At 43.2% G+C, this 25073-nt stretch overlaps 1 protein-coding gene across 3 annotated transcripts in view; it reads left to right on the top strand.

The window, feature by feature from the left end:
• The first annotated feature begins 5330 nt into the window (after nucleotides 1-5330).
• The window catches only part of TFEB (transcription factor EB), a 125024-nt gene continuing 105281 nt past the window's right edge, over nucleotides 5331-25073 (top strand). Inside the window, exon 1 of one of the 3 annotated variants that reach the window (XM_073615917.1) lies at nucleotides 5331-5514. Coding sequence is in view for 1 of the 3 variants with exons in the window: in XM_073615916.1 (XP_073472017.1) it covers nucleotides 17416-17431 (16 nt within the window). In the remaining 2 variants the exon portion in view is untranslated. Of the gene's footprint in view, nucleotides 5515-5537; nucleotides 5996-17353; nucleotides 17432-25073 lie in introns of those variants that run through there. The other 2 variants (XM_073615919.1, XM_073615916.1) reach the window with 2 other exon arrangements.

Raw genomic sequence — 25073 nt, 5'->3', positions numbered from 1 at the left:
GGGGTGATTGGGGGGGGATCGGGGGGCGATCGGGGGGGGGATCGGGGGTGTAAAGTATGCCTGGCATGTTCTACTGTGTGTGTTTGTGTTGTGTGCACTTACATGTCTTCTCTCCTCGGCGCTGGACGGAAACTGCCAGACCGAGGAGAGATGACATCACATCCTCTGCCTGTGTGAAACTACACACAGGCAGGGGAGGATTCCTATTGGCTGGGAGCGATCGCGAGGGGGGGGCCACGATCGGATGGTCTCCCCCTCGCCTCCCGACGCTCCTAGTCAGATGCCGACCGCCGGTGGCACCGGGGGGGGGGTCCGATCGGACCCCCCGCCCGCGGGAGGCAGATCACGTACAGGTACGTGATTCTGCCTGCCCGTGCCATTCTGCCGACGTATATATACGTTAGGCGGTCGGCAAGTGGTTAAAAATGTATTTATTTTGTTGCCACTGCACGTTTGTGCGCAATTTTAAAGCATGTCATGTTTGGTATCCATGTACTCGGCCTAAGATCATCTTTTTTATTTCATCAAACATTTGGGCAATATAGTGTGTTTTAGTGCATTAAAATTTAAAAAAGTGTGTTTTTTCCCCAAAAAATGCGTTTGAAAAATCGCTGCGCAAATACTGTGTGAAAAAAAAAATGAAACACCCACCATTTTAATCTGTAGGGCATTTGCTTTAAAAAAATATATAATGTTTGGGGGTTCAAAGTAATTTTTTTGCAAAAAAAAAAAAACTTTTTCATGTAAACAAAAAGTGTCAGAAAGGGCTTTGTCTTCAAGTGGTTAGAAGAGTGGGTGATGTGTGACATAAGCTTCTAAATGTTGTGCATAAAATGCCAGGACAGCTCAAAACCCCCCAAATGACCCCATTTTGGAAAGTAGATACCCAAAGCTATTTGCTGAGAGGCATGTTGAGTCCATGGAATATTTTATATTGCGACACAAGTTGCGGGAAAGAGACAATTTTTTTTTTTTTTTTGCACAAAGTTGTCACTAAATGATATATTGCTCAAACATGCCATGGGAATATGTGAAATTACACCCCAAAATACATTCTGCTGCTTCTCCTGAGTACGGGGATACCACATGTGTGAGACTTTTTGGGAGCCTAGCCGCATACGGGACCCCGAAAACCAAGCACCGCCTTCAGGCTTTCTAAGGGCATAAATTTTTGATTTCACTCTTCACTGCCTATCACAGTTTCGGAGGCCATGGAAAGCCCAGGTGGCACAAACCCCCCCCAAATGACCCCATTTTGGAAAGTAGACACCCCAAGCTATTTGCTGAGAGGTATAGTGAGTATTTTGCAGACCTCACTTTTTGTCACAAAGTTTTGAAAATTGAAAAAAGAAAAAAAAAAAAGTTTTTTCTTGTCTTTCTTCATTTTCAAAAACAAATGAGAGCTGCACCATGCCTCTCAGCAAATAGCTTGGGGTGTCTACTTTCCAAAATGGGGTCATTTGGGGGGGTTTTGTGCCACCTGGGCATTCCATGGCCTCCGAAACTGTGATAGGCAGTGAAGAGTGAAATCAAAAATTTTCACCCTTAGAAATCCTGAAGGCGGTGCTTGGTTTTCGGGGCCCCGTACGCGGCTAGGCTCCCAAAAAGTCCCACACATGTGGTATCCCCATACTCAGGAGAAGCAGCTAAATGTATTTTGGGGTGCAATTCCACATATGCCCATGGCCTGTGTGAGCAATATATCATTTAGTGACAACTTTGTGCAAAAAAAAAAAAAAAAAAAAAAAAAGTGTCACTTTCCCGCAACTTGTGTCAAAATATAAAATATTCCATGGACTCAATATGCCTCTCAGCAAATAGCTTGGGGTGTCTACTTTCCAAAATGGGGTCATTTGGGGGGGTTTTGTGCCACCTGGGCATTCCATGGCCTCCGAAACTGCGATAGGCAGTGAAGAGTGAAATCAAAAATTTACGCCCTTAGAAATCCTGAAGGCGGTGCTTGGTTTTCGGGGCCCCGTACGCGGATAAGCTCCCAAAAAGTCCCACACATGTGGTATCCCCATACTCAGGAGAAGCAGCTGAATGTATTTTGGGGTGCAATTCCACATAGGCCCATGGCCTGTGTGAGCAATATATCATTTAGTGACAACTTTTTGTAAATATTTTTTTTTTTTTGTTGTCATTATTCAATCACTTGGGACAAAAAAAATAAATATTCAATGGGTTCAACATGCCTCTCAGCAATTTCCTTGGGGTGTCTACTTTCCAAAATGGGGTCATTTGTGGGGGTTTTGTACTGCCCTGCCATTTTAGCACCTCAAGAAATGACATAGGCAGTCATAAACTAAAAGCTGTGTAAATTACAGAAAATGTACCCTAGTTTGTAGACGCTATAACTTTTGCGCAAACCAATAAATATATGCTTATTGACATTTTTTTTACCAAAGACATGTGGCCGAATACATTTTGGCCTAAATGTATGACTAAAATTTAGTTTATTGGATTTTTTTTATAACAAAAAGTAGAAAATATCATTTTTTTTCAAAATTTTCGGTCTTTTTCCGTTTATAGCGCAAAAAATAAAAACTGCAGAGGTGATCAAATACCATCAAAAGAAAGCTCTATTTGTGGGAAGAAAAGGACGCAAATTTCGTTTGGGTACAGCATTGCATGACCGCGCAATTAGCAGTTAAAGCGACGCAGTGCCAAATTGGAAAAAGACCTCTGGTCCTTAGGCAGCATAATGGTCCGGGGCTCAAGTGGTTAAATAAAAAACTATCTTTAGAAGCATTTTATTAAAATAAATTTGATTAAAAAAAAAATCAAAAAAATCAGATTTAACCACTTCCCGACCAGCTCTAGTACATATACAGCAGCAGAATGGCTCTCCTGGCCGAATCGCCATATATGTACAGCCATTGTAGGCGAGTGCACCGCTGCAGGAGCGCGTGCCTGCTGCACGGCCGGGGCCTGATGAGCATGTCAGTGAGTCAGCAGCGGGTCAAAGAAGGAGCCGCTGAGGGACAGAGATGACAGTTACTCTTTAAAAATTATGATTTAAATAGACTTGATTTAAGTCAAGCCTTTTTACTAGTGATTTAAATTGTGGTTTAACCACTTGCTGACCAGCCGCACACAAATCCCTGTTCTGACAGGGGAGGAGAAACAGATCGTCTGTTGCTACTAAATAGGAACAACGATCTGGCTCCTCCTCTAGTCATTCACATCCCCTCACAGTTAGAAACGCACCTAGGGACACACTTAACCCCTTGATCGCCCCCTAGTGTTAACCCCTTCCCTGCCAGTGTCATTTACACAGTAATCAGTGCATTTTCATAGCACTGATCGCTGTATAAATGTCAATGGTTCCAAAAATGTGTCAAAAGTGTCCGATCTGTCCGCTGCGATGTCACAGCCCTGCTAAAAATCGCAGATCACTGCCATTACTACCGTGTCTTCCCGAAAATAAGCCCGGGTCTTATATTAATTTTGGCAACAAAGGACCCAGTAGAGCTTATTTTTGGGGTAGGGCTTGTCATGTGCTGTCTTCTCTCCCCATCTCCATCCCTGCCTGTCAGGAATCCCCAGTGGCACTGAGCAAATGTGTTTGTAAAATCCACTTTATATTATTATTATATATTGTAAACTGTGCATGTTTCTGTAATCTATTTGTGATAAATACCTTCTTATAGCGCCGTGACCTGCCTGATCAGTCTTCCCCGCTCCAAGCACTGCAGAGAGAGGGGGACCTGAGGTCTCCCGGTGACAGTTGGCAGAAGGGGAGAGCAGCGGGGGGATTAGCTGAGCCCCGCTCGGCGCTTCCATGGCCCATCTGAACTGTCTTCTCCGCTTCGAGGACAGCTGACAGCTGGGAGAAGAGGAGGAGAGCAGCAGGGGATAAGCTGAGCGCTGTGTGACGCTGTAACAAATGTATTTATCACAAATAGATTACAGAAACATACACAATTTTGTTTGGATACAACATCGCACAACCACACAACTGTCAGGTAAAGTGATGCAGTGCCGTATCAAAAAAAATGGCCTGGTCATTAAGGGGGCAAATCCTTCTGGGGCTGAAGTGGTTAAATAAAAAAAAATATGATTTACATGAAAAAAATCAGTTTTTTTTTTTTTTTTTTGATTTTCAAAAAAAAAAAATCATTGATTTTTATCCACCCTGCAGATAAGGTACCAAGTGAGTTAGCCCGGAACTTCTTTTGGGTGGCAGGGGTACTGCAAATCTATTTGCACGATTTTATAGCGATTCTTTGGGTGACAATCGCGGCAAAATCACGCTGTGATCGGTGTGCCATTGGAAGTGACAAGGATCACAAGGAACGTCCCACGATTTGCCGCGATTCTGGATCGCGGGCAGGCATGTGAACAGAGCCTTAATTGGCCACAGAACCCGTGTAATTATTATATGTTTGGTTTTATTAAGGGATGAGGTGGCAGCCCATCTTTGTTGTACAAATAACATACCTCCCAACATTTCGAGATGGGGATGAGGGACACCTACTTGCAAATGTATGTAGGCATAGGACACGCCCCCTGACACACACCCTTAAAGGAGAATGAACCAAAAAAAGGTTAATTAAAATCCACAAGGACTTTTTTTACCACTCCTATTCCTTTATATTGGCTTTTAAATTTACGAATGCAGCAATTTAGAAATTGGATGAAAGGTTTAGCATTGAGAAACAATTTTGAAAGATAAAAAGTGCATTTTATATACAACTATATAGATCAGACCAAAATGAGGGACAAATGAGGACAGAGGGACATTGCTCCAAATCAGGGACAGTCCCTCAAAATCAGAGACAGTTGGGAGCTATGAAATAAGCCGTTAAATATCCGACAAAGGATCCAAACTTTTTGCATCAATCGATTTTTAAAACCGTCCAATACTCTACTACTGTTTCAGCTACTTTTGTACACAAAATCCCTGACGTGCTCTAAGCTATATGTACTTTGTTTTGTTTTCTGTTTGATTTGTGGTCACTGTGCCTTTAAAGCTAAAGAGGACGAGGAAGAAACTCGGAAACAAACGAGTCCAGTCATCCTCACGAGAAGAGACCAGCTCTCAGCTCTGTCCGATGTAATGACACGTATTCTCCACTAGAGGGATTGATATACAGTGCTGAATTCGCGCAGCTGTAAACTGCGCAGACGCGTCTTCCTGCATAGAGGAACGGCGAGTTTTCCTTTTTATCGATCCCTAAGTAAATATATGTACCGTTTTTTGTCCCCACACTTATACACAAACAACATTAAAATATTCCCCATCAAACTAACGTTGCCCTTAACAAACATGGCGCACTCGTGTGTGTGTTCTCCCATGAGCCTCTCCGGCGGGGAACTCCATCTCCCGGTCTCCTCTAAGGCTCGAGGGCTCCCCCTGGTGACCGAATTGCAGTCCGCTGTGACAGGAGCCGATGACAGCAGTTGACGTGCGGACTGCGTAGCGGGCTTTGGAGTTTACAGAGGGAACATTTACTGGGTGCGCCTGCCAATCTCCACCGACATCAATAGAAGGGACACGTGCCAGCCGAGGTGAGACACACTGGGTGACCTTCAGGAGGACACGGGAGCCGGGCACCCGGGAGGGGGAGAAGAGGGGGGCAACGACGACACCCACAGAGTACCGGGGAGTGCCTGAGTGGGCGGAGCTCCGGTGACACCTGTCAGTTGGTCGGGCTCATCCGGCCAGCGGGAGGTTATTGAGGTCACCTGAGTGCTGGTGACAGGAAGAGTGCAATCCCATCCCTGGTGTCCATCGAAGCCCACTCTGTGTCTGCAGTGCCCTGACTTCTATTCTATACATCCTGGAGGGGTGGCATCTCCAGTACTGAGGGCACAGCAGGTGTCGCAGCCAGCATGACTATACATTGTATTTATGGATACAGTGCCACCTAGTTACATACTATTTATCCACACCAACCCCTGCCCCCCTGCCTCAAACATTAGAACATCTCATTGTACAATCTCCTTTGGATCTACCAACAACTTGCCTGATTGGATACAGATTCATTCGGTAGGTGCTCAAATTACATACATCTAAAGTTGATCATACAAAGATTGCATGGGCAGATTAACCATACACTATACAATCATCGTTTAGATTGACCAAAACCAGGTAATAGGACAAACCTTGACCAATTCCATACTGCGCAAATACCAGCACTCCTCTCCTTACATGTAATAATCAACGTTCTTTTTGCTAGAAAATTACTCAGAACCCCCAAACACACACACATATATATATTAGCAGAGACCCTAGGGAATAAAGTGGTGGTCATTGTAACTTTTAATGTCACACAGTATTTGCACAGCAATTTTTCAAACGCGTTTAAAAAAAACAAAAAAAAACAAAAAACCCCCCACTTTCCTGAATAAAAACAAAACAGTAAAGTTGCCCAATGCCTTAGTATAATGTGACAGATGATGTAAATAGATCCCTAACACGTCACGCTTTAAAATTGCGCACACTCATGGAATGGCGCCAAAACTTTGGTACTTAAAAATCTCCATAGGCGAGACTTTAACATTTTTTACAGGTTACATAGTTACATGTTTAGAGTTACAGAGGAGGTCTTGGCCCCGAATTATTGCTCTCGCTCTACCATTCCCGGTGATACCTCACATGTGTGGTTTGAAGTTGTTTACATATGTGGACGCGACCTACATATGCGTTTCCATATGGGGGTGCTTTCATTTTTTTTTTTTTTTTTGACTTTTTTTAACACTTTCACCTTTTAAAAAAAAAAAAAAAAAAAAAAAAAGGATCACTTTTATTCCTATTACAAGGCATGTAAACATGCCTTGTAATAGGACTAGTGCATGAGCGGTCCTCTTTATGGAGACTCCACATCGCTCTTCCAGCCTGGAAAGCCTGAGATCTCCAAAAAAAAATGTACAATCTCAGGCTTTCCAGCCGAGTCCCTGGCATTGTTTACTTCCGCCGGCCTGGATGTGACATCAGGATGTCGCACCCGGGCCTCCAAGAGTCATAGAGACTGCCGGGGACCATTTGTCCCTCTGAAATCTCTATGGCTAACTTCCACCGGCTCGCCGATCTCACGGGCGAGCTGGGAGAAGCACCGGAGTGTGGCGGGAGGGGACGTCCCCTCCCGCTGCCTGTAAGAATGATCAAACGGCTGAACAGCCACTATGATTGTTCTTACGGTGAAGGGAATCGCTGGCTGAAAAAAACAATATCTGAATGATGCCTGTATCTGCAGGCATCATTCAGATGTCACCACTGAAAGCCCAGGACATTATATGACAGCCTGCAGTATGGAAGTGGTTAAAGTGTAACCAAAGGCAAAACTTTTTTTTTTTAAAGTTTTGAACAGGGTGGAGAGGGATTAGAGCCCCTGCCAAGGTTTTATGGCTGTTTGTGTCCTTGTTAGGGAGATTTTCCCTCTCTATTTGTCTTGGTGACTGTCATAAATGAAACTGAAAAAAAAAAATTCCTAAACTGTGGGCTGTCACCAGAACAGGAGTAGAGAGGGAATCTTCCATTGGGGACACTAGTTCTGGTGACACACAGATTTCCTCTCACTTCAAGTCTTGGTTATGTGAGGGTAGCTAAAAGGAGCACCCGATATCCAATTAGAAGCAAAATGAAGGTGAATATGCAGTCATTTTATTGAAAGTAGCAAAACATGATAAGGCCAACGCGTTTCCGGGGAACAAAGACTCCCCCCTCTTCGGGGCTGCTGTTATATGCTAGTGGTAGGTGAGGATAAGTTAAGCTTGTTTTTTTTCATTGGATTTATCCTTGGCCTTGTTTATAACTGGTAGGTGAGGATGTATCCCAAACTGGTGTCTGTGACACCAAACACTGGAATGTTGCTGTTTATTCCGGCGGTGGCAGCATAGGGCCCCTATGATGCCACTATCGGAATAAACATCAACATTACCTGAAGAAGGGGAAGTCTTTGTTTCCCCGAAACACGTTGGCTTTATCATGTTATTAGTACTTTTAATAAAACTACTACATATTCATCTTCAGTTTGCTTCTAATATGAATACCGGGCACTCCTTTTACCTAGCCTCACAAGTATTTGCTCACTGCCACCCTTTTGTCGAGTTGGGCTGGATTCATCGGGAGCAAACTCTTCCAACCCGCCCCCATTATCACCCACTCATAGACCCTCCACCGAGTGAGTCAGTCCAGCGCGGTCTCCAACCTTTTAGAGCGGTTTTGGCTATGGGACATGAAGTGAAGAGAAATCTCCCCTATGGGGACACAGCTGGGGGGGGGGGGGGGGGCACGGACAGGGGTTATAATCCTCTTTTACTATGTCCCTCAAAAAAGTTTTGCTTTTGGCTGTACTTTAAAGTCGAACTAAAGGCAAAACTTTTTTTTATTTTGGATAGCATAAGGGAGGGTTATAACCCCTGCCAATTTTTTTTAATATCCATTTTCTCTAGGGGAGATTTCCCTTCATTTCTATAGCCAAAACAGGAAAATCTCCCCAAAGTGAGGTAATCCCGAGGTATCCCCATTGGAAGGTTTCCTCTGTATTCCTGCTCTGATAGCAACCCAAAATGTGCGATTTTTTTTTTTTTTTTCTTTCACTTTCATTCTGATATTGGTGACCAGGAGAATCTCCCTAATGGGGGCACAGACAGAGGTTACAACCTGACAGATGTTATAATCCCTCTCCACTAAAGTTTTGTCTTTTAGTTATACTTTATCCATCCAATTAGTATCCAATCAGACAGGCCCTTGTATTGTATAATTTACAGTAAATCCAAAAGTGAACACACACTATACATTCTGATTGTACAATCTACCGTCAACTATGTAGTATGAGGGTCTGCCTGATTAGATACAAAATTGAAAGTGTTGTTTAGGTTTGTCTCCATATTATTTGGTTTTAGTAAAGTTAAATGAGATTTCACAATCAGATTGTATAGTCTTTCTAAAGCTGATCTCACTTTATTCAATTAGATTGTACAATCTCTGGCTAATCACTTTTTGATTTACCACCACTATGGGACCTACCTAAATATGCGTTCAATTTGTATCTACTTCGGCCGGCCCTTGCACTACACAATTGACGGTAGATCTGAAGGAGATTGTCCAATGAGGTTGTTTAGTGTATGGCCAGATGTATTCTTCACAGAATCTGATAATATAATTAGATGTGTGAATTGGTGAAAAGTCACACATTGTGTCATGAACCAATTTCAAGCAAAACCAATCAAAACTATTTGGATTGGTCTATTAAAGCAAACAAAACAACTGATATGACTTTAAAGTTTATTGTGCATTGAACTATTTTTCTATCTTCTGATAATTTTCCTATCATATTTTTTGTATATAAATCATTCTGCGTATGGCCACCATAAGGTCCTTGTCACACATACAGGAGCCAATCAGTCTAGCAGCATGTCTCACCCACAGAAACGCGATGTCGGCACCCGAGGCCGAACCGTCCCTCGGTCCTCGAATGCTGCTGCCGCCATCTTCGATAAGGGAATCAGGAAGTGAAGCCTTGCGGCTTCACAGCCTGGTTCCCTACTGCGCATGTGTGAGTCGCTCTGCGCAATCCGGATAGACTCTGCTGTCTCTGGGATTCAAGTGTATCCCAGCAGACAGCGGGGGGTGGGGGGGGAGGACAGGAAGAGGCGTAAACTCCCGCGGGAGTCTATGCCCGGAAGTGGGTGCAAATACCTGTATTATACAAGTATCTGCACCCCCTCCCCCCTGAAGGGTGCCAAATGTGACACCGGAGGGGGGGAAGGGTTCCAAAAGCGGAGGTTCAATTTTTGTGTGAACTTCCGCTTTAATTCGTACGGATTTCCCCTCATTTCCTGTTTTGGCCACAGGGCTGGAAGTAAAGGTAACCCCCCCCCACCCCCCAAATGATGGTAAAAAATAAACCTTACAGGGGTTATAACCCTCCCTTTCTCTATCCAAAATGAAAAAAAAATGCCTATAGTTCTACATTACATAATGCATCTATTGGCCCTCTGAGAACAGAACTTACACTGTCTTATAGAGTAACTCAAGGCAGATGGGTATATAATCTTGTAATCCATACATTCCTGCCAGGCAGTACAACCAGGTCAGTGACCTCACTTTTATCCTCTGTGGTGGATTAATTACTCTAGCTTGGTCACTAACCCACCCCAGTCTGTGGATTGGACCATGGAGTATCACTATCACTTCTGCCCTTATGGGATTTACAGCACTGTATATGGCATCAGAACCTGATTGATTCACTTCTTGCTTCTCCCAGTCAGGGACATAGGATTCAGAGACTATTGGGTATGCTGCCACCTACTGGAGATTTTGGAAACTGTCAAACCTAAAAACAGTGATCAGCTCTATATAGCCACTTCTACTCCCAGTATGCCTCAGTTTTTTTGCTAGTGTCTTAGGAAGATGGACTTTTCATTAGTGAGTAAAGTAACTGTCTGTTTTTTTTCTAGCTATATTTTCCTGCATTCAATATTATTATTATTTTTTTTTTTACTCTAATCAAGATTCTACTACCTGCTGCTTGAGCTGGTCTCTATGCGCAGCTATCCAGGTTGGTTAAGCCCTAGTTCACACTGGCGCGGCTTTAAATCCGACATCCCTGTGCGACTTCATGGCAGCTTGCATACCATTTCTTTGACATCAAATGCAAGTTGCGTTGAAGTCGCACCAATTAGAACGATTCCATTGCCATTAATGGGACGCGACTTGTCATGTGAATTTGGACTCTCAGGTCACATGACAAGTAGTGGCAGTGTGTACCGGGGCTAAAGCAAAAACTTTGGAAGTCATACCCAAACCTGACGATTTCAAGGCTGACCTGGATTGTAGTCTTCAGGTTAATGCTGAGGGGTCGAGCACTGATGTAATCCTTGAGGTGGAGTGTCGCACACATGCGCTCTGTGCTCCTCCTACCACCAATAATTATGAACTAATTGCTGCCACTGCTTCTCATCATCCGTGACTCTGTTGGTCTTTGTTGCCTGTCTTCATCATTCCGATCCTTTCCTGGTTTCAGTTTGTAAGTATTCAAGGCCTAGCTGGATACCTTGAGCAATGATGTTCCATTGTTGCAGCACAACATGTCAGATCCCAGGTACACAAGGAACGGTTTAGCTGTAAAGGGTCCCCTCAGGTCAGGATCCACAAACAACACTGGGGCTGCCTGTAGTGCCTGACACTGACAGCCTGGAATGTTGTCTTCTGCTTGGGACCCTGCACTCCTCAGTCTTCCCTCTGTTAGGCCTGACCCCCTTCCCTTATCCTGGAAGGATTTTACCACATTTATGCAGGATTTTATGGGCCAAGTTCCAATATGCTTTCTCTGACCACAGAGGCCCTAAGCGGACCTCCACCCGTTCCCAGCAGAATCGTTATGTGTTTGGTTGCAGAGAATGTGGGGTAGATGGGTTCACACCTGTGCGAATTGAATGCAGCTTATACCGCATCCAATTCGCTTGACATTTAAAAATACGTTCATTTGAATAAAGCTGGTTCACATATGTGCGTTGCATTTGCACTCCACATTGCCCAAAAAAGTGTGCGTTTTCTGGGCATTGCGGTGCAAATTAAAAGCACATTATTTTCTGATTCACAGATGCATTCCGTTGTGAACAGGATAAAATCCTGACCTGATACTGATGCAATCCTGACCTGATACTGATCAAAAACTGACATGAAACGCTGAAGAACTACTTTGTCAATTATCTGTGAAAACGGAGCTTCAATTCGCATTGCACATTTGTGAACCCAGCCTAAAAGGGGTGCACTCAGAATTTAGTGCAGCTGTGCATGATAGCCAATCAGCTAATAACCTCACCTTGTTCAATTAAGTTTTGGCAATAAAGCCTGGAAGCTGGTTTCAATGCAGAAGTAAGCCTGAATTTGCACTCTCCAGCTTTAGTAAATAAACCCCTATGTCTTATGCTGAGACTCGGAAATTCTTAAAGTGGTTGTAAACCCACTTTGAGAAAAAAAAACCTAACACCTGCAAGACAAAGGCATATTAAGTTAGTATGCATATACGTGCCATTGCTTCAGTTTGTGTCAATGTGCATGTGCCGATGACGTCGGCACATGCAAATACAGGGGATATCTCCTAAACCGTGCAGGTTTAGATATCCTGGGTAGCTACAGGTAAGCCTTATTAGGGAAAGGTAAGCCTTATGTAGCGAAAAGTGGTCTGTAAGTGCCGGTTCACACTACCGCGACTTGGGATCCGACTTGTCAGACCTCAAGTCGCTTGACATCTGAAAGTCCATGTAAGTGAATGAGAGCCGTCTATATGTACGCTACTGAAGTCGCTCCGACTTCAGAAAAGGTCCCTGTACTACTTCAAGGCGACTTGTAGGCGACTTGTACCCATTGATTTCAATGGAAGTCGCCTACAAGTCGGATCGTGGTCTATAGTGAAGCGACTTCACAGGAAGAGAAGATGTTTTTTTCAAGCAAACCCCTCCCTCCCCCAGAGCGGATTGTAGTTTGATTGGCCACTGGAAAGTCGCCTGTCTTGGAGGCGACTTGAAGTCGCCTTGTAAGTCGCGCTGAAGTCGCGCTGAAGTCGCGCTGAAGTCGCGCTGAAGTCGCCTTGCTAAGTCGCGCTGTAAGTCGTGTTGCCCCCGTGTGAACCAGCGCTAAGGGTTTACAACCACTTTATTGGATGACATTGCCAATGAGGAGTTGCAGGCTGCTGCCATTACTCCCAAGTGTGGCTTAGACATGAAGTCAGGGATGTCAAATCCCAAGAAATAAGTAGTGATACTGGTTTCAGAGTGGTTCAGAAAGGAGAACTTCTGCCAAGGTTATGTGTCCATGGGTTTTGGGCTTGTGTCAGTGGCATCAGTTTGGGACACGTCTGAGATCATTCAGAATTCACTGACAGCTACACTTTACCTGCAGTCAATCTCATTCTGACTTGAATATGACCTGCTTCAAGCAGGTTTTGCATTCCCATGGACATTCAGTAACTCACAGCAACAAACCTAGAATCCATCTTGCACTGGTCTCTTGATTTAAACTTAATGAGTTCTGCTTGGTGGCTTCATGGTGGGAATTCTTTTCTTTCTGTGAGTTACCGTGCTTAAAAATGAACACTCATAAATATGGTAGGCCCCACTGATGTGCCATCATCTTGGCTGCAAAAACAATTAACACTTCTGAATTAGAGCTTCTTATTGAATAAACTGTAATTATATTATTGGGCTTCATTCCCCACTTTCCACTCTGCTTAGATCTTCACACCTTGCCCTCCCCCACACATCATCTTCTACAAACTCTGTTAGGGCAGTCGGAGTATGAACTCTCCAAAAGTGGAGATTGGGGTACGCATGAGCAGGTGGAGTTAGACTTGACAGTGAAGAATTTGAAGAAGAGGCTGTGTGTCTTTGAGTAGGTCATACAGTGAAGATGTCGGCAGAGTAGGGAAAGGTAAGCATATGCCTTGGATGAGGGGGTATGGATGGATATCAATGCCCAATTATTGTAACTGCACTAAAAGAGCAGAAGTGGGCCATAGATGGATTCAATCTTGGCCGGTTCAACAGGGATACCGCTATGGGGGGGCTGGTTGCACTGAAGTCGATCCATCCAGCCTGTTGGATTTTTTGCATGTGATTACCGCCAGCGGCTATAGCTGCCACCAGTAATTAATGTGTTCTGCCAGCAGGGAAGGCTCCCAGCAGAAGACAATAGCACTGCGGGAGGGATTCTTTGATGGGGGACTCAAGTGATTATCATTCTTGCATCCATCTATAGCTAGCCTAAGGATGATAAAGTTGTTAGAGGGCAGTCAGCTGTTCAGGCACAATTTGACTGCTTTTAGCCACCAGGTCCCTAAACATATTTATATTTAGTCTATAAAGAAGGGGGAAGAAGGTGTGCTACAGAAAACTGGTTTATATCAAATATATTGGACAAGGTTTCCAACATCACTTATCATACAGTATGCGCTCCACCCAAACACCCTTGCCCAATGGGGATTTATGGAGTCCCATGGACATTAAATCATCTCCTAATCTGGAGGTTCTACTGTTGTCTAACGTTATTAATGTTTAATGGTAACCATACACGGAACTATTTCATATAAGATCTTATTGTCAGTAGACTTACTGACCATTGGGAAAACGGATTGGAAGATTGTTTGATGCGCCATTGACTCAACGATTATCTTAAATTATCTACTTTCCGAAAACCATGTTTTCAATTTAGACCGATCAGAATAATTTCCAATAAATGTATCCGTTTTGCTTGCTCCATGGCAAAGTATGTATCTTTTCGATAATGCATAGATCCGATCATATTATCTGACTTTGTAAAGAATTGTTCAATCAGATGGTACGGTATATGGCCACTGCTAGTGTTTCTTCTATTAAAACAAAAAATCACTTGCTACCCACAAGCTAGATGGTCATTTATCCTATGATTTAGTTTCATGACTAAAGGAGTAGAGAATTTTTACTTTGTAAAGAATGTATATATCGCTTGGGTGGGGATATATTTACTTATACAATCACAGGCAAGCAAAAAATCCAGATTTTAAATCTCTTGCATATGGGGTATTCAAATAACCAGCTTCACCCTTCACTAATGTAAGCGAGCATCTACTCCTTTAATAAATCAACCGCACGGTGTCATGTGCACCTCCCACACACATAACAGTTTTTGCATAATTCAGCTGGAATCTAGGGACATGTACAATGAGACTGTAACTTTGGTGGTTACCTTTAGATTCCCCTTTCTCATAATGATAAGTATTGAATTGTCTGCCGGCTTGCGCACGTTCGCTTTCTTTTTGAGCTTTCTATGTCGAAATTCTATCCTGTTCATTTTCACCAATTTTTGATTAGTAAAATATGGAAACAGTTTGTTTGTGAGATGTGAGGAATATTTGCAGAACTGGAGTGTTGTAACATCAGCGAGCTAATGATTGCAACATAGCTGGGATTATTGTGAGCCCCCTCCCCTCCTACCCCTTCGTTAATGTGTGTGCTATGCAAGGTGTCTCAAAAGAGCTAGAGGAAATCAATCTGCTTTATTTAATAGATGCTTATAAAACATTGCCATTGCATATATATAATATTTGATGTGTTAATGATAATATTTTCAGTTATACATTATTTCAACCACTTGACCTCCGGAAAGGTTTTACCCTCTTCATAACGGGGGTATTTTTTGCTATTCAGCACTGCGCTATTTTAACTGGCAATTGCGCGGTCATGCAACCCTGTACACAAATTTAAATTTATATCACTGTTTTCTAGGGGGGCCCGTCCATTAAGGGTGCCCCCCCCCTCCTATGTGTTGAATAGATAGATTCATGCCTAGCATGAATCTATCCATGACCATCGTGTCCACCCCCTGTTCAGGCTCTAATAGGCTTCAAAAAAGGTGGACTCAGAGCGGAGAGCATTGTGCTCGGAGCCCACCCAGGTATGTTAGAAAAGCAAATGAATATTTGCTCTTCTAGCACTGAACCGCCTCTCAGCCAATCAGGAAGTGCGGGTCTAATACCCATCACCTGGTTGGCTGAAGGCACAGGCAATCCTATTGGACGCCAAGCAGAAGGGAAGAAGAGAAGCACGGGAAGCATGGAGGACACAGGACAGGAGCCGTCGCCTGACCCACTGCCTGTCCCACAGCTCACCGCCATCACCTGCTGCCTGATCCTCCATCAGGATGCAGTGGCTGCATTTGATGGGGTTCAGTGGCTGCATACGATGGGCACAGTGGGGCTGCAACTGATGTTTTTTTGTTTTTTTTTTTCAGAATTTTTTAGTTTGTTTGCGCCCCCCACCAAAAAATTTTGAGCACCGGCCGCCACTGCTGTTTTCACACAAAACTAGAGCTTTCTTTTGGTTGCATTTAATTAACCTAAATCAGTGCATATTATTTAGTCTGTGTAAAAGTTGTAGAGTCTACAAACTATGGTGTATGTAATATATGAATTGATCAATCCTGATGTATTGACTGACTATCCCATTTCTTGAGGCTCTAAAATGCCTGGACAGTACAAATACTCCCCCAAATGACCCCTTTTTGGAAAGTAGGCCGTCCAAGGTATTTAGTAAGGGATCAGGGTTACTAATTGGTGACAGTATAAAAAAAAACCCCAAAACATTTTAAATAGTCTTTTACTTGTGCACCTCAACATATGGGTATGTCGCAGCGCCTTGGGGAGCCAAGTGAGTAAAGTGGAATACACGTAATTTAATTTTTTTTTTTAATTTGACACAGTGGTATTGCTCTACCTACATTCTGTTCTGAATAGAACCCTCCTGTCCATATGCAGTTTAAACAAATGCATCTGCCCTTCAGAGATCCACAATGTACAGATGTGAAAGCATTGTTGTGTGCTGCTTTGCATAAAAAAAAAAAAAAAAAAAAAGGTGTGTTAGGCCCCTTTCACACTGCCGCGACTTGAAAGTCACACGATTTTGATTCGATGAGGGCTTCGATGAGGGCTTTGTGGGGCTTCGATAAGGCTTCAATGAGACTTCGGTGGGGCTTCGATAAGGCCTTGGTGAGGCTTTGTGGGGCTTTGATCAGGCTTCGATGAGCCTTCGGTGGGGGTTCGATGAGGCCTTGGTGAGGCTTTGTGGGGCTTTGATGAGCCTTCGGCGGGGCTTCGATGAGGCCTTGGTGAGGCTTTGTGGGGCCTCGATGAGGCTTCAGTGGGGCTTCAAGCGAGCTTTGCCATAGACTTCCATGGAGGCTTTGAAGATGCTTTGAAGCACAACTAAAGCAACAGGTATAACTTTTGAAGCAAAGCAAAAGCAGGTGTAAACAGGACTGTAAGCTAACCATTTTATTAAGTGACAGGAGCTTTGACTAGCGTTCAGAGAGCTTTAACAAAGCCTATCCGAAGACTTGTTTTGAAGCAAGCGTAAACTAGCCCTTAATGTGTGTTGAAGCCGAAGCAAATGTAAATGAACCCTAACACTAAAATCCCTGCATCTACAGACATCCACGATCTAACACTAACCTATCTAGTCCTGTAAAGAAGTCAGTATACATACCTTTTCTGAAGCCGATCCGGTCCAGTCTCCAGCGGCGGAAGCTCTGAAGAGAACACGGCCAACAGCTGTGAAATGAATGGGGAGTGACGTCACCCATAGAGTTACTATGGGGCTTCCATGGTCGTACGTGTCCTCTGCACCCGCCTCCACAGCGAAGCCGCCACTGACAGCTCAGCGTGGGATCGGATCGGCTTCAGAAAAGGTATGTATACTGATTTCTTCTGTACATGGCTAGATAGGTTCGTGTTAGATCGTGGGTGCCTGTAGATGTAGAGATTTTAGTGTTAGGGTGGACTTAACCTTTAAAGCGCTACACCGGTTTGGTGGTTGCTATAAGTTGTGAGTGAATTGCTGTACCTGTCTTGTATAATTATTGTTTTATTATTTCTGTCCTTTCTTTTTCAGTCGTACAGTTAAGTTGGAGAAGCTTGTTACTTCACAGAAATGTGCAGTGACACTGGTGAGCGTGTTAATAATGGGTCATTGTTTGATTTATAGCTATGTGCTGGGTGAATGGGTCACAGAAAGAAATGTGTGCGGGGCCTTGTCTGGTACAGTGGAGTGAAAAGCCAAAGGGGCACGTACACATTTTATTTAATAAAAGTTCATTTTAAAGGTTCAATTTTTTTTTTTTTTTTTTTTTTATATATATATTTTTTTTCTTCAGTTGTAGCAAAGGTTGTTCATTGTAATGATTGAATTTCTGGAAAGCTTTCTGCATAAATGAAACGTATCTTAAGCATGAGACATGTAGCTAGTACAAGTACACCTGTAAAATAACAGACGAGTTCTAGGATGAAATACAGTATCCCTGTTAAGCAGCCGTCCAGTAAAGATCACTGTTACTGCGCACTGTCCTCCTGTTTTCAGCTGTCGAATACATCACTTAAATTTCACTGCTAAGCTCAATTCCCCTCCCCGCACACTACACACCAAAACACAAACACAGCCTCCATGCTTCTGTATCCGCTGAGCTAAATAGGGCTTGTGACTCACATCCACTGGCCTGTCTTTCATAGCTGCTCAGTTCAGTCTGTGATAACCAGTACCATTAGGACACTCATTCACTAGACAAATGCCTTATGTTAATACAGGAACAACATAGATCTTATTTTATTATACATGTTTCAGTGTATAGAGATTGATTTACATATTCAAAACTTGCTATTGAACATATGAGTATGGATGTCCTGACTTTTTCATACTCTTTCTATAACTGAGCTTTTACTTTACTTCACCCCATTGTCCCCTGACTTTTCTATCAAGTTCAATAGCACACCTATTAGTCCCTGTGCTTATATCAGGGTGCTAGGTGTGATCCTGGACTCTGGCCCCCTCCTTTAAGCTCCATATCAATGTCTAAGGCCTGGTACACACTGGTGCGACAATCGCTCAGATTTTGATAGCACAAGTCACATGACATGTAGAAATCAATGTTTCCATATGAGCGCTATCTTAACTGGTTGGGCTTGTGTCAGTCCGACTTTTGAAAAGGTTCCTGCCACTACTTTGGTCTGACTTGAGTCCGATTTCAGCTCATTGAATTTAATCCAAGTTGGATCAAAGGCAGTGTTAGCAATGCAAAATGTATTGGAGAAAAAAAAAACGTTTGGGGTCTGATATGGATTTTGAGGGGAAACCCCATGCCAAAATAAATAAAAAAAAAAAAAAAAAAAAAAAAAAAAAACAGTGTGGGGGACCTCTCCAAAATCCATACCAGACCCCAAGGGTCAGAGCATGTACATGTAGCCCAGCAGGTCAGGAAGGGGGGGGGGGGGGGGGCGGTACGATCAAGTGCCCCCCCCCCCCCTCCTGAACCATACCAGACCAGGGCCTCTTCCATGCAACCCTGGGCTGTGGTTTTAGGGGGTTTGCGGGTGGGGGCTTATCGGAAACTGGAAACCCCCTTTAACAAGGGAGCCCCAGATCCCGCCCCCTGCCATGTGTATGAGTATGGGGTAAAAAACAAACAAACAGTGTAGTGTAATAAAAACAGGAGATGGTTTTGATATAGTGATATAGTTAGTAAGGTTGAATAACGACACCAGTCCATCCAGTTCAACCTGAGTGAGTGTCTGCAATTGTCCCTATCCCTGTATCTGTATCTTTTACGTATTTTTGGTAAAAAAAAAATAAATAAATAAATAAATCACAATAAGCGTTTATTGATTGGTTTACGCAAAAGTTTGTAGCACCTACAAAATAGGGGATCGTTTTATGCCATTTTTATTGATAATTTTTGAATAAAATTGATTAAAAAAATCAGCGATTTTTGTTGTGACTGCGACATTATGGCGGACACGTCGGACCATTCACATTTATACAGCGATCAGTGTAATTAAAAATGCATTGATTACTGTGTAAATGTGACTGGCAGTGAAGGGGTTGACCACTAGGTGGCGCTGTAGGGGTTAAGTGTGTCCTAGGGAGTGATTCTAACTGTGGGGGGGAGGCTGTGTGACACTACACTGATCACCGTTCCCGATTACAGGGAGCTGTGATCATTGACAGTGTCATTAGGCAGAACGGGGAGATGCTTGTTTACATTAGCATCTCCCCGTTCTTCCTCACCATGAGTATCCCCGCAGACATCGGGTCTGCAGGAGCTGCGTTTACGGAGCTCCCGGCGGGCGCGCGCCCACAAGCCGCCTCTTAAAGGGCAACGTGAGGTGGTCAGGAAGAGGTTAAGATGCTCGTCTATTATATAATTATTTATTTAAGGTACCCATATAGCGCCGTCAATTTACGCAGCACTTGACACATACATTGCACACTCACATTGATCCCTACCCTCAAAGAGCCCACAATCCAAGGTCCCCAACTTACAGTCATATACTAGGGACAATTTTGGACAGAAGCCAATTAACCTACCAGCATGTCTTTGGATTGTGGGAGGAAACCGGTGTACCCGGAGGAAACCCACACAGGCACAAGGAGAACATGCAAACTCCAGGCAGGTAGTGTCATGGTTGGGATTCGAACCAGCAACCCTTCTTACTGCTAGGCAAGAGTGCTACCCACTACATCACTGTGCCGCCCCTGACAAGCTCCACCAATCACAATGTCTCCTGCTGCCGCCTTTGACCTTTTTTTGTTTTTTATAAATTTGGAGTGAGGTTTCAGCCGCAGCACGTGAGTATCCTGAAGCATGCTGAGAGCGTACTCGCTTACTGTGCTGCCATGGCTACTGATCAGGAGCCAGTGGGACGGGCTTCCTGATCATGCTACTGCTGTGAGAGCCAAGTGGTCACATGATAGGGAAGCTGTACCACCTCTCGGTGGCCCTTTAAAAGGGAAGTATGCCCAAATCTTTTTTGACCATACTTCTCTTGTGGGTCACAGGAGTACACTTATCCTGTGACCCAGAGTCAGCTTATAGCTATTGCCTGCTATCAGCTGACATGGCAGAGCTGCACCAGGCTCTGAAAGGATCCCGACCATATTGTTGAGATCCACTTAGCTGCCTGATTGACAGATGGCTCCAGGTCTCAGCATGCCTGAGCACCCATTCTCTCTCCAGCCTGGTGCAGAAAGAGCAGTGCAGAGAGCGGTGACTGACAGTCACTACTCTCCACTCCGAGCAGACAAAAAATTGAGCCAATATATACCCCAAACTTCTCTTGCTCTGTATCCCTTTAAGCTTCGCTAGGATAAAATGCAGCATGTATGCATTTTTTTCAAGCTCCAGGCTGCCCTGTGTGAATAGGACACACAGAAAACTGGATAGACTTGTATCTTTTTTTCAACCAGAGTAAGGCCGACCATACACAGTTCAAATCTCAACTGGTTCAGCGGGAACCAGCAGAGATTCGAACCGTTAATGGGCAGGTTGAATGTACTAAATTGATCAATCAACCTGGGTACAATCAGCCTGCTGGATTCTCGTGCAATTATCGGTAAAGGCTATAGCAGCTAATCACTGTTCTTTACCAGCAGGGATGGCTGCCCCTGCCCGACACCCACCCGGCCGGGAGAAGACCATGGCCTGGAAGGAGAGATTCCAGCATCAACACTGTGATGGGGAATCATTCAAATTTATTTTCTGCAACCTGTGGTTATAGGAAAGAAATTCGCTCTGTGTATGGCCGTCAGTAAAGCAGTTGTTTCCTGTATGTCCTAGCGGTGAATGGCGACCACCGCACATAGTATGAATTAGCCTTGAAAACGCCTCTTTTTAGGGCTCACACTGCAGCTCAAAAAAAAAAAAAAAAAGCTACTTTTACAGGCATTTGAGTTTTTTTATTTTAGCTTGAAGAAGTTTGTACTTTTTTGGGCTCTTTCACATGTTTTTATTGAGCTTCTCTGAGCTTTTTTTTTTTTTTCACGAACCCTCCCCTCAGCTCATTTTTCCGATTTTTTTTTTTTTTTGTATGTTTTCAAGCCTCTAAGTTTTTTGCGCGTTTTTAGGCACTTAGGCATCTTTTCTGCTCGAAAGCTCCTCTCAAGAACGCAAGTTTAGTGGGTTTTTTTTCTGCCTGAGAACTCATGAAAAAGCCATAGTGTGCATGGATACATTGGCTAACATGGGGGGGAGTTTCCAGGCAGAAAAAATAGGAGCTCAAAAAAGCTCAAAAGCCTCTAGGAGCAGTTTCTTTGAGCTGCAGTGAGCATGAGCCTTTAGGGAAGCTTATCTTGCCTTTATCGAACAATCTTGTCTTTTACTTTCTCTCAGCTCATCCCTCACAGTTATTACCTTTTGTACCACTTGGTCTTCCCTTTTTGTATTGGAAGCTCTCATGAGCAGAGCTCTCTTAACCCTCTTGTGTTGAATTGTAATGTTACTGTACTGTCTCCCTTTCTAAAGTGTTCTGCAAGCAACTTTCCTAATGTTTTGTCAAGGCCTCATGCACACTGGGCACTTGCCCAGGTCTTATTCTCCTGGCAGGAGAAAAGCAATGTCTAAAGCCGTGTTTTTGCAAAATGCGTTTTTGTCGCATCAAGTGTTTGGTTGCCTATTCATTTCATTTCATTGGTCAGAATATTAACCACTTCAGCCCCGGAAGATTTGGCTGCTCAATGACCAGAGCACTTTTTACAATCTGGCACTGCGCTGCTTTAACTGATAATTGCGCGCTCATGCAATGCTGTGCCCAAACAAAATTTGCGTTTTTTTCCCCCACAAATAGAGCTTTCTTTTGATGGTATTTGATTGCCTCTGCGATTTTTATTTTTTGTGATATAAACAGAAAAAGACCGAAAATTTTTTAAAAAATTATATTTTCTACTTGTTATAAAAAAAAAATCCAATAAACTCAATTTTAGTCATACATTTAGGCCAAAATGTATTCAGCCACATGTCTTTGGTAAAAAAATGTCAATAAGCGTATATTTATTGGTTTGCGCAAAAGTTATAGCGTCTACAAACTAGGGTACATTTTCTGGAATTTATGCAGCTTTTAGTTTGACTCCCCTCACTTCTTGAGGTGCTAAAATATGGCAGGGCAGTACAACCCCCCCCCCCCCCCCCCCCAAATGACCCCATTTAAGAAAGTAGACACCCCAAGGAATTTGCTGAGAGGCATGTTGAGCCCATTGAATATTTTTTTTTTTTTTTTGTGATTAAAAAATGACAAAAAAAAAAAATAATTACACAAAGTTGTCACTAAATGATATATTGCTCACACATGCCATGGTTTTATGTGGAATTACACCACAAAATACATACTGCTGCTTCTCCTGAGTATGTGGATACCACGTGTGAGACTTTTTGGGAGCCTAGCCGTGTACAGGACCCCGAAACCCAAGCACCGCCTTCAGGATTTCTAACGCCGCATACACACGGTCGGACTTTTTGACCGGACGTGTCCGACAGACTTTCCAGCGTACTTTCGACGGACTTTTGATGGACTTCCGACGGACTTTCTAACGAACGGACTTGCCTACACACGATCACACCAAAGTCCGACGGATTCGTACGTACACCAGACTAAAATAAGGAAGTTGATAGCCAATAGCTGCCCTAGCGTCGGTTTTTGTCCGTCGGACTAGCATACAGACGAGCGGATTTCTGGGTACGGCGGAGTTACGACGTTAAGATTTGAAGCGAGTTCCAAATCTAAAGTCCGTCAGATTTGCGACTGGGAAAAGTCCGCTGAAGGTACGGTGAAGCCCACACACGATCGGACTGTCCGCCGGATTTGGTCTGTGTGTACGCGGCATAAGGGCGTAAATTTTTGATTTCACTCCTCACTACCTATCACAGCTTCGAAGGCCATAAAATGCCAAGATAGCACAACCCCCCCCCCCCCATGACCCCATTTTAGAAAGTAGACGCGCCAAGCTATTCGATGAGAGGCATGTTGAGTCCATGGAATATTTTATATTTTGCCACAAGTTTCAGGAAAATCTTTTTTTTTTTTTACACAAAGTTGTCACTAAATGATATATTGTTATATTGTTAACATGGCATGGTTATATGTGGAATTGCACCCCAAAATACATTTTGCTGCTTCTTCTGAGTATGGGGATACCAGCCTCACCACGTACAGGACCCTGAAAAGCAATCACCGCCTTCAGGCTTTCTAAGGTCGAAAATTTTTGATTCCACCCCTCACTGCCTACACAGTTTCGGAGGCCATGAAATGCCCAGATAGCACCCCTCCCCCCAATTTGGAAAGTAGACACCCCAAGCTATTTGCTGAGAGGCATGTTGAGTATTTTGCAGATCTCGCTTTTTGTCACAAAGTTTTGAAAATTTAAAAAAAGAAAAAAAAAAACAATTTTTTTTTTTCTTCATTTTTAAAAACCAACGAGAGCTGCAAAATACTCACCATGCCTCTTATTAAATTCCTTGGGTTGTCTACTTTCCAAAATGGGGTCATTTGGGGGCGTTTTGTGCCTGGACATTTCATGGCCTCCCAAACTGTGATAGGTAGTGAGGAGTGAAATCGCCATTTTACGCCCTTGGAAAGCCTGAAGGCAGTGATTGGTTTTCGGGGTCCTGTACACGGCTAGGCTCCCAAAAAGTCTCACACATGTGGTATCCCCGTACTCAGGAGAAGCAGTAGAATGTATTTTGAGGTGAAATTCCACATATGCCCATGGCATGTTTGAGCAATATATCATTTAGTGACAACTTTGTGCAAATATTTTTTTTTGTGCAAATAAAAAAAAAAAAAAGTTATTTTCCCGAAATTTGTGGCAAAATAAAAAAATATTCCATGGACTCAACATGCCTATCAGCAAATAGCTTGGGGTGTCTACTTTCCAAAAAGGGGTAATTTGGTGGGTTTCGAACTGTCCTGGCATTTTATGCACAACATTAGAAAATTGAGTACTGTCCGTGATACTTTTTTTTATTTGCACTAACATATAATTTTTCATGGATGAGCTTTCGGGGTATGTCCCTTCTTCAAGGTCCAAGCAGTACTGATTCACAAAAGTTTTAGCAGAAGGTAAAATGTTGACCTTGAAGAAGGGGACACACCCCGAAAGCTCGTCCATGAAAAATTATGTTAGTGCAAATAAAAAAAGTATCATGGACAGTACTCAATTTTCTCTGTCACAATTGCACTAATACGGCTACAATCACCTCATGCACAACATTTGAAGCTTATGTCACACATTACCCACTCTTCTAATAACTTGAAGACAAAGCCCTTTCTGACACTTTTTGTTTACATGAAAAAATATTTTTATTTTTTTTGCTAGAAAATTACTTTGAACCCCCAAACATTATATATATTTTTTAAAGCAAAGGCCCTGCAGATTAAAATGGTGGGTATTGCAATTTTTTTTTCACACAGTATTTGTACAGCGATTTTTCAAACTCCAATTTTTTTTTGGAAAAAAAAACACTTTTTTTTTATTTTAATGCACTAAAACACACTATATTGCCCAAATGTGTGATGAAATAAGAAAGATGATCTTATGCCAAGTACATGGATACCAAACACAACATGCTTTAAAATTGTACACAAATGTGCAGCGGCGACAAACTACATACATTTTTAAAAGCCTTTAAAATCCTTTACAGGTTACCACTTTGGATTTACAGAGGAGGTCTACTGCTAAAATTACTGCCCTCGATCTGACCTTTCGCGGTGATACCTCACATGCATGGTCACCTCCCACAGCGCTGGAGTCATGGCTTTACGTATCGT

This window comes from Aquarana catesbeiana, linkage group LG02 (genome assembly GCF_042186555.1).
Source record: "Aquarana catesbeiana isolate 2022-GZ linkage group LG02, ASM4218655v1, whole genome shotgun sequence".
Classification (NCBI taxonomy): domain Eukaryota; kingdom Metazoa; phylum Chordata; class Amphibia; order Anura; family Ranidae; genus Aquarana; species Aquarana catesbeiana.
The sequence above is the reverse complement of the archived record's forward strand: the minus strand, read 5'-3'. Positions and strand labels throughout refer to the sequence as shown.